The 18832-nt window shown below is 39.5% G+C and overlaps 1 protein-coding gene across 1 annotated transcript; it reads right to left on the reverse strand.

Moving 5' to 3' along the window:
- Nucleotides 1–1586: 1586 nt before the first annotated feature.
- LOC143280605 (elongin-C) lies at nt 1587–9465 on the reverse strand. The gene is made up of 4 exons (XM_076585316.1): nt 9337–9465; nt 8226–8394; nt 6314–6362; nt 1587–3295 (listed from the first exon to the last, which is right to left on the reverse strand). The coding sequence occupies exons 2-4, from the start codon at nt 8389–8391 to the stop codon at nt 3154–3156; spliced, it is 357 nt and encodes a 118-aa protein (XP_076441431.1). The 5' UTR covers nt 8392–8394; nt 9337–9465; the 3' UTR covers nt 1587–3153.
- Between the last annotated feature and the right edge of the window lie 9367 nt (nt 9466–18832).

The following is an 18832-nucleotide window of genomic DNA, read 5'->3' on the forward strand; positions in this document are numbered from 1 at the left end:
ACTTACCAAAGCGAAGTTCTAGTTAATCATGCAGTCATTAATTCATTCCGTCTCTCCGTGTTGCCTTTGTGTGTGTGTGTGTGTGTGTATGTGTGTGTGTGTGTGTGTGTGCCATTCTCAACAGTTTAAATCACCAACCTAATAGTTAAGATATCAATTTAGCTGAAAAATGCATTTGTATAACTGTGCATACACATACATCTGCTGATTATATCTACCAAGGTATCTTCATTATTTTGAAGCTGAAGACTTGAAGACTATTTCCTCTTGTATTTGTCCAATACTTGTCACTTCAAGTACTAGTTTTGCAAGTAGACAGCACCAATAACGTCTATGGTGTCAGTCAAAGCAGAGATAACCTTTCAGGACCACATAAGGAAGAAGGTGAAAGAATAGACAAGATGCTCATCTGCCAATACAGTGTTCGTGAGGGTGAGGGTTCGATTCCCACTCTCGCCCTTTCTCCCAAGTTTGACTGGAAAATCAAACTGAGCATCTAGTCATTCGGATGAGATGATAAACTAAGGTTCTATGTGCAGCGCTCACTTGGCGCACTGAAAAAGATCCCAGCCAGTCCTCATGGCAAAATTCTGCAGAAGAAATCCACTGATAGGTACACAAAATCGCAGGCAGAAAAAAAGGGGGTGGTGTGGCAATCTCAGTGTAGCAACACACTCTCCCTGGGAAGAGCAACCCAAATTTCACACAGGTAAATCTGTTGTGACAAAAAGAGTAAGACTTGTACAATACAATAACCTGCTATTTCTTATAAAGTTTATCACTATTTGTTATGTTGTATGCATAACTGAATGCAGAATTTCACTGTCAGTTGAAAAAAAAAATCTTTACAGTCCTTGGTTTAAGGTCAAAGTCATGGTAGCTATATTTGTAGCTGTTCATCTGTACTGTCATTGAAGAGATTCAAAATTAAGCTTTCTGAACACAAACATTTGAAATCACAGTTGGGATAATCTGTTGATTATTTTGAACAGCGGTTTCCTGCATTTTCCAGGTTGTTTCTGTGTTGTTTGAGTCATTATGCAGTTTTTATCAATGTACAAACACAACTGCTTTTGTCTTCACTGAAGTCAAGGTTACAATAAAATTCCCTTTTTCCCCATCTCCAGATAATCATTATAAAAAACAAAACAAAAAAAAACAACCCCCCCCCCACCCCCACAAGAAAATGTCATTAAACTTAAAAATGTAATCTTACAGTGCTCACTGAAGACATGATGTATTCTCATCCCAATCCCGACTCATCAGGGAAAAAGAGCAAAGCAAGCCTTCTAGAGGGGTTTAACAATCACTGGGTTCAAATGGCTAGACGCCAATCTTGAGAAGACTATAAGCTTGCCTCATCGAAAACCACAGATTCAATGTGTGATCAAATTTCCTAACTTGTAAAGCACAACAGTTGCAACCCAGGCACTGATTTCTAGAATTGTAATCCTTGTCGTGCATTTGTCCCTCCTTTAAACCACCGCAGGAGAATCTCATGCTGGCATGCAAATAAATGATTCACAAACTTATGAATAATGTAACACAACATAAGATCATCAAAAAGTTCTCTCCTTCAATCACAAACTAAGAGATATTTGACTTTATCTTTTATTTGTCATCTCTTAACAAAAAAGACGTGGGTAATAAATCAAGCATAGCAAATCATTTCACACACATTACCTTCTTCTCCACTGATCACCCCAAAGGACAAACGTTTCTGTTAGTTTCACTTTACATACCAGTTCACAAACTTGATACATATAGCTTCCTAACAATGCCTAAACAACAGATAAAGTCTGTAAAACAGCACTGGAACCTTAACTTTGGTGGAGGTTACACTGACAATCCTCAGATGGAGAAAACACCTGTTCATTGCCATTTTAAAGGCAAAAAAGAAAAAAAGAAAAAAAAAGAAGAAAAAAAGCTGTTGGGGAAAAATTTTCCATGCTAATAAGTCCGACAAAAAAAAAAAGAAGTCCGACAAAAAAAAAAAGAACACAAAAAACAAAGAAATCATACTGTCAAAGACAGAATTCACACAACTACCATCTGTATTATCAGCTCAAGCAGAAAAAAAGCACATTATGTTTGGTTTTTGCTTTGGAGACAAACATGCTGGTTACAGTGCATTTCTTTTTTGACAGTAAGAACAAAGCATCTTACAAAGAAACATAAAAAAATAAACAGGAAAAAAACAATCTCTCACAAAAAAGCCATCTTGTACCTTCTTTTTTTTTTTTTTCCAACAGAAGAAACAAACCAAATTTATTATGGCCACTAGTAGTGATCATGCTGATCCAGAAATGACAGATTGAGCCATATGATGTCACAGCAACCATTTATTATCATTCAAGACTTTCTTCATTTCCAGTCTTGCCATATCAAAGGTGATCAAGCCATCAGTTCAAATGTTTTGGGAACTAACTTGACTTCCCATGTACACAACAAATGAAGGGAGACAATGGACAACCAAACCAGAGCCAGAGAACAAAACTAAAGGAGACCATTGAGAACAATCTGAACTTCAAAATACTCATATCAGAGGGGCAGATCAGCTTGGCTGTACAAATTTGTTGACATAAAAGGGGGTGACTAGAGTTGATACACCCCTGTCACTCTCTGGGGCCTCTGCCCATTCCTTTAGAACAGTATTTTCATAAGTTGTTACTTTGCTGACTTGAAAGTTTTGGAAAGGCTGAAAAGTGAAGCAATATCTTAAAGACTTTATGTACTTGAATACTAAGTAAAACTAGCTTGAAAAAAACAACAACACTTTTTGATTAGTCATATAGCATTACTAAGTTAAAAAAAAGAAAAAAAAAGAAAAAAAAAAAAAAGAAAAAAGAAAAATGACTTGTAAAAGTGGTTTATCAAGAATTTTACTTTTGCAGAAAATGTCTTACAAGAAAGAAATGGATGGAAAGGTTGTACCAAAATTTATCATCCTTCAAAGAGCATTTAGCATTTACAATGGCTGAGAAAATGACAATAATGTTTCCCACAGGCACACACACTCATAATTACTCACTCTGCACATGAGTTAACGTAACAAATACATTTAACAAAAGGGGAAAAAAAGATTCGGGATCAGGATGGAATGAGGACAGTGAGGGGACAGAAAAAAAATCATGACATATTTCCTGAGCTCTTTCAACAATCCAAAAAATTGGCAGCCATCAGCAACTCCAGGGCAATTTCAGGAGCAATAGGAAACTCCGGGATCTCTGTTGAACTGTTGGTGTACCGCACTTTGTAAGTGAAGTACATGCAGACCTTCTGGAGGACATGAGACCTGCAACAGAATGAATACAGAGATTCTATACTTGGTTGCTGTAATAAATAATGTATTGTTTGTAATTACAGACTGAACAAAATGATCACTATCAAAATCACAAACTTTCCTCAAATCACAAGATCACCATTTTAGTCATCTGTGACAAAACATATACCGGTATGTGCATTTGCATTCTGTCAGCGTTGTTCACAGCCAAGGCTAGAGTCAACTCCTAATAGTGGTATGAGGTACTTCTTCGTTTGTGGGCTCATGTGTACACAAGAGGGCTTTTACATGTATGACCGTTTTTACCCCACCATGTATGCAGCCATTAACCCACCGAACGCTGACATGGATTACATGGTCTTTAACGTGCATATCTGATCTTTTGCATGCATATACACAGGAAGGGGGTTCAGGCACAAGCAGGTCTGCACATATGTTGACCTGGGAGATCATAAAAATCTTCACCCTTTAGCCACCAGGCACGGTTACCAACACTGAACCTGCGACCCTCAGATTGAAAGTCCTGCGCTGTAACCATTTGGCTATTGCACCCGTCATATGAGGTACAAACCTTGTGTTTTAAGTTACAGAATAGTTTTATACCTTTGGTGTCAAGAGAACACCTTCTCTAGCTGGTATTGTTTCCACTTCAGAACCAAATGTTTGTTAAGCCCAATTTGGTCAAATTGTGATGTAAAAATGCCTCAAAAGCGACCTTTGTTGAACAAAGAGATTTTTGTCTTTGTCTTGATGATTCTGCAGACAGGGATTCTGATGACTCTTTTTCACCCAAGAAAATGAAGAGAGCAATGACAGTGAAGAAGAAGATGGGTGCAGAAATGGTGTCAGTGCCCAATTTTACTGTTGTTGCAAGCACACGTCAACAAACTGACACTTGTCTAGTGCTCATAATCATTTGCATTTTCCAAGACACCAGCTAAAAACCATTAAAACACTGCTGATAAATAGCTAAACAGCACAACTAAACTTGACACCCTTTTTTCATTAAGTTCACAAAATTTGGTGATAACTGAGGTCCATTCAGGCCTGCAGGGCAGGTGTTTTTTTGGTTTTTTATCTTTATTTTTTACATGTGCTTTTCTTAGTTTCTTGGTGGCATGCTCAGACTAGCAGGCAGATAAGGCTAAGGCAGGGGCAGTGGTAGAAATAATGTTAACAGTGTAGGTTACCACCTACTGAGGCTGGATGAAAATATTTCAAAATTTTCGAACTTGCTGAATCAATGGTTTTAATGAAGTTAACATGCCTTCCCCACTTCCAACCACCCACAATGATCATTCAATCATAGAGTGATTTCATTTCAGAACAGGTGGAGTATGGCATGGCAGATGAAGCCTCCACTGTTGCAATACAAAATGTCCAAAAAACAATTGACAATAAAATACTGATACAAATTTCAAATAATACTAAGTTATAACAAAAACACAAACTGCTGCTTGAAACTGGCATGACCTCACTCTGGGGGAGAGCCAAGTTTCTGAACAAAGCTGCATTACCAAGCCGCTGCCAACAACTATAGTAAAGCAGGGAAGAGTGTACGAAAGCAAAGTTCAGTTTGCAATTTCTTAAAACCTAATTCACTCATCCACATGCAAGGGTGCCAAACAATGGCAAACTATCCTCTGCCAAACAAAAGGAAAGAAATTAAATCTACTGAAAAGTCTGTTCCAGTGATTCCCTGTTCCAGCCTTCAACTCCCTCTCAAGAATCTTCTCAGCCAGCTGAGGTCATGCCTGATGAGACAGAGTACCTGTAACAGTACTCTGTGTTACAACTGATATTGTTTATAATCTGTAATCTGAGGATTCAAAAATCTTTTGGAATCACTAACATTCAGAAATAAGCAAATTTCATGCAATTTTTTCATCTTTCCACATACATGATTCACCTGTGCCAATTTGTTTTCACAGTGCTAATTCTTTTCTTTCTTTTCAAAATGTATCAAGCTTAGGAGGAACCATCCACACCACAAACTGACATTTTTTTCAGTTCAGCATGTTATTTTCATGTTTTTGAAACATCTTAACTCATTCAGTGCCAGAGAATTTTGTTAAAAAGTGCTCTCCCCTTGCCAGGAAATTAGGGATTAAGTGGGATTTAAAAAAAAAAAAAAAATCTTTATTTTTCTTCCTTTAAATTCTGGCACATCTATATGGTAATTGGTATACAGAAAGAAAGTAACTATTCTTACGAGGGAAAATGAATCACTGAAAATATGAGGCAAACCCCCTTTTCACACGCTCTCCACATCGTCAAGTTAGATTTTTAAATTCGTTATCGAGAAGGTCTTCCACCTGACACATAGTACTCATTTCAATAGTATTTCAATTATCTTAAAATCCATGTTTATAAACCAGACATAAACTAACCATTCAGAGTCTGTTAAGTTCACTGAACTAAACTCCGATGAAGAAAAAATTGGAACACTCTACGCAGAATGTCAGTGGACATCTGAAACTAATGGCACTGGAGAAGCACTTCGTGTAGGACGTCAGTTGAAGTCTTATAGTGACGGAACAGGTTAACTTCTTTCCCCAGAAATCCTTTACAACATCAATTCAAATAGGAGGAGTTTGTATTATACTCCATGTTTGGTGATACATATACTTACCATGTCAAACTGATGCAAACTAGGCCTATCAGTTTGCTCTGCTTGGCCAAATTTTGCACGGCAAACAGTGAAAAACCACTTCTGTAGTAAAGGTGCCAGATGAAAGACATGTGAACATAGAGCATTTCACTCACCAAACAAGAACTGACTGCCAGACATTTCATGTGACACTGCACATATTCTTTATAATATGTGAGTTTGTTTTTTTGTGACACACTTGATCCAGCCACAGTTAAACATGTTCTTTTGAGTTACCTGACCAATACATCAAAAGTGAAGTTTCAAATGATAAAGCTTAAATAACCAAATACTTAGTTCAGATGGTGCAAAATATTTTGTAATGTTCAATTAAGCTCCTTAAGAAAAAAAAGTTATCAAGAAGAAGAAATCGTACTTACGGTATTTCCCTGAAGTTGATTTCATTGGTTTCGTTCTCACTGAACTGTCCTGTAACAAAAGAAAAGTAAATGAGTAATTCATGTCAGTATAGGGAGTTTTATGTACTCCCTGTTTGGTTAAAGAGAACACAATGTGAAATAGCATGTTCTAATAACCTGGCAAACAGGGAAATAATTACAGAACCAAGTATTAAAGTTAAACTGAACACATCTGCAGATCAAAGCAATTATATATTGATTTAATCTATCATCTTGGTGCAATACAGGGCGCCACTATATTGGGCTTGACTGTCAAGAAAAAACCCAGCAAGATGTCAGTTGTGATATCACATCAACTGTACACAAAACCAACTTCCAGGATTGCTCAGTGTGGGACATGACAGATGTTCTGTAATTCAAACTGCATGCCCATCACATTCATTGTTTTTAAAAGCTGTAACAGTCTGTGTCATATCATTGTCTCTGCAATATGTGCTTTCTGCAGTCACAATGGAGTTCAAAGACACTCAGTTTCACAACTTTGATCTGTGTTGTTGACGTTTCAGCAAATTGTTTTAACTGTTCATCCGTAAACACACATTCTACATTATACAGAACTAAGCCCAAATCCATTCCGACACACTTTGCACAGTATCTTTTTGTCTTTTGGAAAGTCCTTGCACAGTATTTTTTTATGCTTTTATTTTGATTTGCTTCACAAGTCAGCAAAAAGAAAAACCAAGTTTTCATGACATCTCAACATTTTCAAAATGGCATCCTCCATGACTATTTGAAGTATCAGATCTGAATAAAATTTTTTCCAAACATACACACTGGACCAGCCACAACTACCTAAAATCAATTTATGTAAGCCATGAAGCCAAATCACTTTGTGCCCCATTTACAAACATGCTTACCATGTCATACTAGCACAAACTGAACAACAGAACAAACCTAAAGGCCAAGTTCACACCAGTCTGACATGGCACTATGAAAACAAAATATCAGCCACATAAGTCTCAATGAGTCAAAGTCGAATTTATATAAACAAGACTAGTTTGAGCAGTCATCAAATCTTGCAAGGATCTATTTCATGTTTAATTCTATAATTTATAAATAATGCTCTGAGTAAAGTTCACTTTGTGCAGTATATCTCTAAATGATATTACAGAAAGCACAATAAGCAGAAATTATGACTGATTTGAGAAAATTTGACAAATAATCATAATACAAATCATAACTGAACCACTTATAATTATATTGTTATAAATCAAGTAGTTTATGCGTTTATGCATGTGCACTATTTTTAAATTGCTAAAAAAAAGATATGGCTAGACTGGTCTTGCTGACATCTCCCATCCTGCTCTGTTTGGGTTTTCTGTTACTTGAGTGGCTGAGAGTGAGAAAATGCCATTAAATTACTATGGAGACACAAACACACACTAATTACGTTGTTATTAAAATAAACACTTTTTAAGTACACACAAAAACACATACAAATACAACAACAACTACAATGTTAAAATATACTCACTTTATATACAAACAGAAGTTGCCTGTTGTAATGAACTGTAAGTGTCACAAACCTGAACTGGAACTTGTATAATTCTATCAATACAATTGCAGTCTTTTTTTCTTTTTTTCCACCCCAACAATGACTGAGATTTCATGCTTACTAAGTACAATGAGGATTAGTCTTGTAGTTTTGGCTAACCTGGCAGTCGAACACAGAACATGGAACATTTTTGGTGGGCGGGGAGAGGGCGGTAGAATGGGAACAAAATAGGGGTGATGGGGTCCAGGTTGAAGGGGGTAAGGAAGAAGGAGGGATAGGTATAACTTTCAATTTTCAATAAAATATAACATTCATTCATGATTAAACTTAACATTTTATAACTTACTCAAGTTATTGTAATACTAACAAAATACATACCAGGTCCACTTAACATAGCTTTGATTGTTCCAGAGGTGAGAGCGTGTTCACGCTTGACGACGAATTCATGACCATCTGAAGAAATCAGCTTCACATACATGGCATCCGGCCCCTCACAACTTCCAAAAGCCTTTTCTTCATCCTTTTCTTCTTTAGGATCCGACATTTTCTGTAGCATTGAAAAAAAGTAAACATAATTAAAAATATGTTATACAACAATTGCAATTATATATATATATATATAATAACTAAAGTGACGAAGTCGATGTTGACAGACCTTTAAGAAAAACCATGTTACAGACACAAAAATATGGGATAAGCTACAATTGTGCACTGTGCAATTACTTCAATGGCAATATCCACATTTCCTACCTGTGTTCTTTCAAATTCCATTCAGTTTCTTTCCAAAGACGGGAAAATTGTAAATTTGTTTAAATAGCATTAAAATATTTTCTCAACATTTCTTCCCCTGTCAAGAGATGTAAAGGAGGCCAGTCATAGAGTGGAGGGGAAGAAGTGTTGAGTATATTATTATATTACAATGTTATTTACCAACTCAAAACTTTTTCGGTCTTTATGGAGAAGAACTGGGGAAGAAAAATGGATACTGCCCAAAATGCGTATCAAAAATGCATCAATAAATATGCTTTCGACCCTATTATGACCCACGTACTGACAATTGTTACCAATTCATGAACACAGTGAGAGATCGTGGAAAAAAAAACAACAACAACCGAGCACTGAAGTTATTCAAAAGTCGAACAAGTCAACTGTCACCGGTTCACGAACACCGTGACAGATCATGGATAAAAACAACCGAGTACCACGTTAAAATCGACGAAAAAATCTTTCGGATAGCATTATGTCAGTGTTGTTATATATCACTGTGACAAGCATCTTTCGGAACACTTTTTTGACAGTTCTTAGCAATATACTTGGCCTGAGTAATTCAGATATTCAATGTACGAAACACGTCGGTAAGTAAAAATATTGGGCATGTCAGAATCCGCTGGGCAAACCAATGTGAACGCTGTTATTTCTTCTTCTTAATTCAGCGATAGACTTATTTTTATCGACTAAAACTCGACATTCTAAAGAGATGAAGACTCACCGTGATTAAACAAAAAATGTGCCAGTGACCAGTCACCAGCCTGCCTTTTGAAAAAAATAAAAACAAAACGGGAGTTCGAGAGTTCTCGATTCTCGCGTGTTCCCTTCCCTGCCAACCTTGTAACCCGGATGAAAGTCACATGACACAGGCCTACGACTTCCAAACCCGTTTGTGGCGTTTCGGGTGTCTTTTTACTGTGTTAAGTTTGGAAGCGCTACTCAAATTCACTTGTCCTCATCATTTTCGTCTTTACAAACAGGTTCTGAAAACAGTCCTCCTTGAACCATCACGTCTTCGACTTGTGTGAAAAAAGAACAAAAACAAACAAACTAAATGATGATAATAATGATAACAATGTAGAGAGTCCACAAAACCTTCGACTTTGTAAAAAATCCAGTGAGCTGAAGAATCATACTTCTTCATCTTCATCTTCATCTTCATCCGTTGAGTGTCCACAATCATCAGGTTGATTATTCTGACACTTTTGGAGGGAGGTTTGGAGGGGGGGGGGGGGGGGTGACGCGAAGAAAAAAAAAGTTTTCTTTACTGCAGGAGGCTGCTAGCTCTTGACCTGAATAGGTCTAGAGTCTCTGATGTCACAGCAGCCTCTGTCAAGTTGTTCCACTCCTGGATGGTACGTGGCAGGAATGTTTTGTCGATAGTCTCGTACATATTGGAGGCGGTCTAGCTGGTGGGAGTGCAATCTTCTGTCACGTGAGGTTGCAGCTCTGAGTCAGTTTTGATTTTCCATCAGACAGGGCCTTTCCAAACTCCACATGTACTAAGTCATGTCTGATCTTATAGAGCATGGCGAGCCGTGCAACCTTTCTCCGGCTCTGCAATGATGTCCATCCTAATTCACTTATCATTTGTTGAACACTTGCATATCGGTGGTATTTATTGTTAACAAAACGGGCCGTTCTTCGTTGCACTGCCTCGATGGTGGTGATGTGGTCTTTTGTGTACGGATCCCAAACTGTGCACGCATATTCCAGGACTGGGCGCACCAGTGCTTTGTAAGCGGTCTCTTTGATATTGCGAGCACTGATTTTCAGGTTGCGCCTCAGGAAACCTAGGGTCTTGTTAGCTTTACTGATGATGTTTTTTTATGTGTAGGTCCCAGCTTAGATCTTGAGAGATGGTAACCCCCAAGTATTTGGTCGAAGTGACATTATTTTGTCAAGATCTGACTGTGTAGATGGTAGCTTGGGACACTAAGTTTGTTCTTTCGTTTGGGGCTGATGACTCAGTGGAAGAGTGGTGCATTGCCAGGATGGAAAGCCATGTCCCAACTCTTTTCCCACTTTTCAAGCTTTTGTAGATCCTGCTGTAGATCATCTTGGTCTTGGCTTCTTGTTATTTGCCGGTAGACAGCTGTGTCATCCACGAAGAGACGTGTCTGCTATGAGAGATTTTCGGGCAAGTCGTTAATGTAGACCAGGAAAAGACTCGGTCCTAAAACGGAGCCCTGAGGTACTCCCGGCTTGACACTGACAAAGTCTGATCTGGTTCCATCAACCACAACTGCTTGTCGACGATCTTGCAGGAATCCACCGATCCACCTGTTGACATGGCCCCAGACTCCATACTGATGTAACTTGTGGAGGAGAAGCGAGTGGTTTACCTTATCAAAGGTCTTTGCGAAGTCCATGATGACAATGTCTGTTTAGCTGCACTTTTCCATTGTCTCTGTCAGTTCTTCCATCAACTCTAATAGTTGCGTCTCGCAAGATCTTCCTCTGCGGAAACCAAGTTGACGTGGGGAAAGTATCTTGTTGCCCTCTAGGTGGTTCATTAGAGCACTGACACAAATGTGCTCCATGATCTTACAAGGCACACTTGTCAGAGAGACCGGCCGGTAGTTTGCAGGATCGTAGTGCTCCCCTTTTTTGAATACTGAGGTGACATTTGCTGATCTCGTCTTCGGGTACAACTCCAGTGTTGATGGAGGATTGGAATATGCGAGTCAGTATGGGAGCAATTTCTGGCACAAGAATCTTCAGTACCTTGGGTGTTATCTCATCAAGTCCACAAGCTTTGTATGGATTTAATCCTTTGAGGAGCTTTAGGACACCATCCTCGGAGATCTGGATACTGGTCAGCTGCGGATAGTCTGCATGTCTAATCTGGCATTTCACCTGAAATTCCTCAGTCCCTCGTGTAGGCTTTTCCTTCCGTGAATACAGATTTAAATTGCTTGTTCAGAGTTTCTCCTTGGTCCTCTTTGGCTCTGATATCAGTCTGCCATTCACTTTAAGAGGGGAGACACCTACTTTTGCTGTCCTCTGATGCTTGATATAGGTCCAAAACCTTTTAAGCGAAGGAGGTTCACCCGGGGAAGTTTCAGTCATTTATATATGTTCAGTATTCTCGCCTGAGTTTGCGCTGAATGGTCCTTCGCAGTTTTTGGCATTCTTCTTTGAGCTCCTGGGTGCCCTTCTTTTTCATCATCTTGTACACTCGTGTTCTCCTATTGATGAGTTTTTTAAGCTCTGGAGTAACCCAGGGTTTGCTGAACTTTGGGCGGGCCTGTTTGGATGGAACGTATGTTTCCACTGCCTCAGAGTAGACTGCCTTAAACATGGTCCACAGTTCTTGTGTTGAAAGGCTACCCTCTCCCTTTTCCAGCCTGCTATCTAGTTCTTTCATGGCTTCCCTCATCCCGTCCCAGTTGGCTTTGTTGTACAGGTGAATCTTCCTCGGGTTTTGCTTCGTCTTCTGCACATTTACGTTGTACTCGCAGTACACAATCTCGTGATCCGATACGCCCATTACAACTTCGACTCTCGGGACTAGGCTTGGCGTGTTTGTGAGGACTAGGTCGAGTGTATTTTCCAGTCTGGTAGGTTCTATGACCATCTGTTCGAGACCATGGCCCCTTAATGTCTCAAGTAACTCCTTGTGTAATTCAACATAGGACGTTTTCTTCTTCAGAGTGGTCGACTCCCAATCCCATCCTGGGAGGTTGAAGTCTCCCCCAATCATCACATGAGCGTTGGAAATCATTGAGAACCGGTCGAGTGACTCTTTGAATTTTCTCAGGCCTTCTACATCTTTAGTTTGGGCTCTCTGTATTTAATTTCGTGTGTGGGAGCAGAATAGGAGGTTTCAGTTTCAGTTTCTCAAGGAAGCGTCACTTCGTTCGGACAAATCCATATACGCTACACCACATCTTGTAGGCAGATGCCTGACAGCGGCGTAACCCAACACGCTTGTCACTGGCAGGCCTTGCCGGCGGAGTACCGTGATGCTCACTATAGTATATATATATATATATATATATATATATATATATATATATATATATGTGTGTGTGTGTGTGTGTGTGTGTGTGTGTGTGTGTGTGTGATTTTACAGCCGGTGTACCTATCAGAGTCGGGACTATCTTTTTATATATTTTTGCTAGAGGACAACATTCTCGTTGCCATCGTTGTTTTTTTTTTTTCAGAGCGCTAACTGCGTCACAGTGCTGCCAGTGCTGAACACGGGACCTCAGTAGTCTCATCCGTCCGACTCGGACTGACTCAGCCAGCAGACGATCCGTCCGTCTGTTTGATTTTCCAGTCAGACTAGGGAGAAAGCGGGGCGAGAGCAGGATTCAGTCGAACCCACACCCTCACGGACTCTGTATTGGCAGCTGAGCGTCTTAACCATTCTGTCACCCTTCTCCTGGGAATAGGAGGGATTATAGCAATATTAACCACAGCAATTTCATGCCACACAGGAACAACACAGAACTGAGCGAACAACTACACATAATAAAACTCCAGACTGAAATACAGGCTAAATGATTTCATGGATAAGCAGTACAAATTTGAACTCAAAATCTTAAAATATCACTGGTGAGACTCATTCAAGACTGATATCAAACAATACAAGCACGACAAATAGGCAAAGGAGAAATTTATGGCATGAAATCAAGGGAGGTACTGACCGTGCAACCAGAAATATATTAGTACCTCTGAAAGAGAGAACACACACTGAAATGATAAATCTTCTGAACTCAGCACACACAATATTAATACACCAAAAAATATTTTTAAAAGGAATCAATACAATCACAAAATTATTATCAGACTGATTCTTACTAAAGTTAAACAGGTACAAGCTAATAATGACCACCTCGCTGGCGGTGATCGGAAATCCTTTTTGAGGACTATATCACTGTCCGAGCAGCATTATTCACTCACTGTAGGCAGTAACCAGCCCCACTCAACACCACGTCGGTTTTTTTGTTTTGTTTTTGTTGTTGGTTTGTTGTTGTTGTTGTTGTTTCCGTTTTGTTGAATTACTCCCTTGTCACGACAGATTTTTCTGTGTGAAATCCAGGATGCTCTCCTCACGAGAGCGCGTCGCTACACCGGCTGAAGGCACCACCTTTTTTCTTTTCTTTTTTTCTGTCTGCAATTTTACTGATTTGTTTTCCTATCCATCGAAGTGGATTTTTCTACAGAATTTTGTCAGGGACTATAATCCCTTAACTGTTGTCGTGGGTTCTTTTACGTGCGCCAAATGCATGCTGCACACGGGACCTCGGTTTATCGTTTCATCTGAATGACTAGCGTCCAGACCACCACTCTAGGTCTAGTGGAGGGTGAGAAAATCTGACGACTGCCGGCGCGCTCAGATTCTCTCGCTCCTATGCGGACGCGTTACCTCAATGCCAACACTCCACACTAAATATAGCAATTGTACATAGGCATTGGAACAAACACCACGTAAGGAACTTTTCCAGTTCACAAAACGATTTATTTAATGTTAATGCCCTAATTTTATTGGCGTGACATATGTTATGTGCGTGCATACGTGCCTACATCCATGTGTGTGTGTGTGTGTGTGTGTGTGTGTGTGTGTGTGTGTGTGTGTGCATTTTACTTATACGATTTATTCTCTGGATGTTTTTATTTTTTATAAATGTATCGTTGTACAATACCTTATGGTCTTAACGTGTGTGCATGTGTGTGTGTGTGTGTGTGTGTGTGTGTGCGCGCGCGCGCGCGCGCATGCCATTCAGCTTTGTAATATATACCTTTGTTGGATGTTTTCATTTGTAAATATTGTTGTGCAATACCCTATTGTCTTAACATGAGTATGTGTGTGTGGGGAGGGGGACTTAGTCTATCGTCAGCTATTGGCAATTCTTGTTTGACTAGTTTTAATCTCTTCTTATGTTGCGCATGATGATTTTATGCTAGTGTTTACAACGAGCCTGTGATTGCACAACTTAATTTCCATGTGGATTCATAAAGTGTTTTTGATTTGATTGATTTGATTTGATACTGACACCCACGGCCCCAGAACCAGCTGTCGCCAACACACCAGGTCAACTCCGCACCAGATCAGGCAGACCAGTCAACAAATCGGTGAATCTGAATCTGAAAGTGTGCCCAGCAGATCTCAGAAAGACCAATATAGCTTATTTGTCTTTGGAAAACAAAGTGTAGGCAGTGCAAATGTGCTCCCATACAGGTCTGAGACGGGCCGCAGTGGCTCATCTATCGTGGGGAAAACAAAATTATTTGAGTAGTTTAAAACTTCATTGGCACAACACTTACCCACCCTCCACCGACCAAACCAAAGTGTGGAACACAGGACAACATTGACATGTTCTTGTTTGTGTGCGTTTACATTGCTTCTGATCAATTGACCAGCAACCGCTGGCCTTGTCAAATGTCATAATCAAACTGATACAAGTACCTTGAAACTGTCATTCATATGCGTATGTTTGTTTTTCAATGCAATTCCCCCGCCCCCTCTCTCTCTGGCTCTCTCCCTCTCCTTTTCCCCATGAGATTATTTAATTTTTAAGAGTTTCAAAGGGATCTCATGATATCTATTCACTCACAAACGAAAATTTCTTGCCTCTTTATGAGGAAACTAAACTGAGTTGATTGATTGATATCCTGATCTGTTGTGATAAAAAGAAATACAAATACAAAATATATATAAGATATCAACATGATTTTTTTAAATAGTAAAATGCTAAGTGATTACATCGAATTTTAGGATAAATGCAGTGTTAGGTTCCCCACCCCCCCTCCCCCGACATCCCCCCCTCCCAGTTTCCAGGGACTAGTGTTTGCTCCTTTCAGCCAGAGGTGGGTGTCCCGCAACAGAGTCCAAGGGAACACCAAGTGAAACAGCATCATGCTCTATAAATCTGGCAAATAATTACAGAACCATGCATTAACGTGAACATAATAATATCTGCGAAATAAAGCAACTTGAATATTTTGATTTAAACTATCACTGAGCTTGGCGCTACACAGAGCAACGCCATATTGGACTTGTCTCCCCAGAAAGGAAACAGATCAAAAGGTCAATTGTGACGTCACATCGACTGTACACAAAGTCCACTCCCAGGAGTGTTCGGTTTAGAACAATTGTGGGAAACGACAGATATTCTGCGATTCAAACTGCAAGCCCATCACAGTCATCGTTTTCAAAAGCTGCAGACAGTCAAATCATTGTCTCTGTAACTTGTGCTTTCTCAGTTCTGGCACTGACGACGGAGTCGGCAAACACGCTTTTTCCACTTCGGCACTCACAACTTTGATCCGTCTGTGTTGTTGACATCTCAGCAGCTTATTTGAATTCTTCTGTGGGGCTGAGATTCAAAATCATATGGAACGAAAACAAAGTCCATCCCAACACAGACCTTAGTTATACTGTATAATAGTTTATTTTCCTTTCTCTCCAGCTTCTGGAAAGTCTTTGCACTGTATTTTTAACCAATTCGTTTCCGGCGATTTTTGGCTTGTTTGGACTAAAATTGGCCCGGTACTGGTAAACAAATAAGAAGCTACAATGAAAGAAGGAGCGCCTCACCACCATCCTCCCCCACGGCACTGGCATCCAAACCTCCACCCCCCCCCCCCCTAACCCCACCCCCCTCCTCCCCAAGAAAAGGACGTAGAAGATGACGAGGAAGAAGACGACACGACTGAAATAATGGAGAAAAAAAAAAAGAAAGAAAGAAATGCCATGTCATCTTTTCCTGCTTCAGACTACAACAAATACCTATTTGAATAATTTTTGTTTAGAATACATCGTGTATAATGTGCAAATAAATTATATTAGTCAATTAAAGTTTACCCCCCAGCACCCACCATCTGACTCTGACACTAAAGGGGAAAGTAGACTGGTTTCAAACGATTTTTAAAGCAAATTAAATTGGTTTCAAATGTTTTTGAAGCAGATTTTGTTTCAAACATTTTTAGAGTGCCCTTTGATGATTAATTTTCACAATACGTCAACATTTCCCATGCAAGACCACTCGATTAACTGGTGACTTCAAAGTGACTGTGAGGTTACCGAGGACTGAGCCAACCTGATGTTTAAAAATCGATGCAAAAAGATCTGGTCTTACTCCCCTGTCTTCGAGCAGCTAAGATTTCAAGAATATGATTTTTTTTTTCTCTAATGATTCATAGTGTGCTCTTCGTTACAGCAGATTGTTCACTAGTTAGTGACGGACATTTGTGGATATCGTGATTTCACATTTTCCTCTGTACTGTGGACTGCTGAAATGAACTTGGCAACTATGATGCTAAACAAGACATATGACCTGAAGAAACAGTCTAACATGAAGGGTTGAAGATGTCCCAAATACTTGCATTATACATTTTGAGCATTCGACTGGAAAAGTCTGTGCCTATTTTTTAGCGAGACAAAGACTGTCGGAACTTGCAGACTCCTCATACTGCATGGACATTTTCTGCAAATTCATGATAACCTTAGCCCGCAGCAAAGGTGCCATGGAATTTGCTGTAAATACTTCACACACATTGCCGTTTAAGGACCTCCACAAAAGATGAAGAAATCATTCAACGCCACCCAAGACTTGAACTTCTAGGCATTACTCTTGGATGCATTTTTCAAACCAGGTTACATCTTTGCAACAGAGAAATAAGACAGAAAACAAGATAAAGAAAAAAAGAACATGTGGAAATATAAAGACATATAGTGTTACCTTGAATATGAGACTGGAGGCGATGCTACAACTAACCTGTGGTGATAAACGGACCTACAGTACTATCTTGAATATGAGACTGGCAGGCGATGCTACAACTAACCTGTAGTGATAAACGGACCTACAGTACTATCTTGAATATGAGACTGGCAGACGATGCTACAACTAACCTGTGGTAATAAAAGGACCAACAGTACTATCTTGAATATGGGGCTGACAGAGGGTGCTACAACTAAGCTGCAGATCAGAAGAGGAAAAAAGGAAGATGAAAGTTCTTCCGGAGAATAACGGAGGGAAAAACATCTTCTGCAAGCAACTGCTGAGAGATTCAGTCTGTCAGAGAAGCTAGAGAAGATCAGCGACTGCTGAGAGATTCAGTCTGCCAGAGAAGTACTGACAGAGAGGCTAAAGAAGATCAGCAACTGCTGAGAGATTCAGTCTGTCAGAGACGTACTGACAGAGAGGCTAAAGAAGATCAGCAACTGCTGAGAGATTCAGTCTGTCAGAGAAGTACTGACAGAGAAGCTAAAGAAGATCAGCAACTGCTGAGAGATTCAGTCTGTCAGAGAAGTACTGACAGAGAAGCTAGAGAAGATCAGCAACTGCTGAGAGATTCAGTCTGTCAGAGAAGCTAGAGAAGATCAGCGACTGCTGAGAGATTCAGTCTGCCAGAGAAGTACTGACAGAGAAGCTAAAGAAGAGCAGGAGGAGCTAGAAGAATAACTCAGGTTTACTTTCGAACTAGTGGGTCAGGTGACTGACAAACAGCGGCACAAATGATCATGAAACTCTGATTTGGGCAATAAACACACACATGCTTTGGCAGAAAATACTTCTAAATCTGCAAAGAGTTAAAATAACACTCTCATCTACACTAAAAATCGTTTATTGATGAGGAACAGTTCTTGTTCGGATGTGTACATACACTGATCTTATGACAAACTTTCTATTGTAATCTTGAATTCTTTCAGAATTTATCGTCATGTGTTTTAACACAACAAATGACTCAAACGAATGAATAAGAAAGTAAATTAATAATTTCGTTGCCATCCGGCAAACTTAGGCTTTAAAACCGCACTTCATTGAATACACTTTCCTGACTTTTTCCGCAAATTAAAAGCTACCCAGTTTGTCCAGTATGTCCACAGCCGGCGCAGACTATCAAAAGAAGTTTGGAACCTATAGGAAGGGACAGCATTTTGTGCACTGGTTATACCCCTTGTAAAAACCATCGTCTTCCACTGGACACTGAAGAGCTGTCAGAAAAAAAACAAAAAACATTTCGGGATCTTTTTTCTTTTCTTTTATTTAAAACTTTAATTCATTCGTTTAATCTAAAATTCAGATGGAACAACTTACTGATGTGGCTTGACCAAAAAATCCCCCTTTTTCATGTAAAGAGAGTAAAAATTATAAACATTTTGCAAACCAAATGAAACAAATTTTAAAAAGGGGGCATGAATTTATTTTTTCGAAACCTGCGTGAACGCTATGTCATATCATACACAGACACATTTGCTGGCT

The sequence above is a fragment of the Babylonia areolata genome, chromosome 3 (genome assembly GCF_041734735.1).
Source record: "Babylonia areolata isolate BAREFJ2019XMU chromosome 3, ASM4173473v1, whole genome shotgun sequence".
Classification (NCBI taxonomy): Eukaryota; Metazoa; Mollusca; class Gastropoda; order Neogastropoda; family Buccinidae; genus Babylonia; species Babylonia areolata.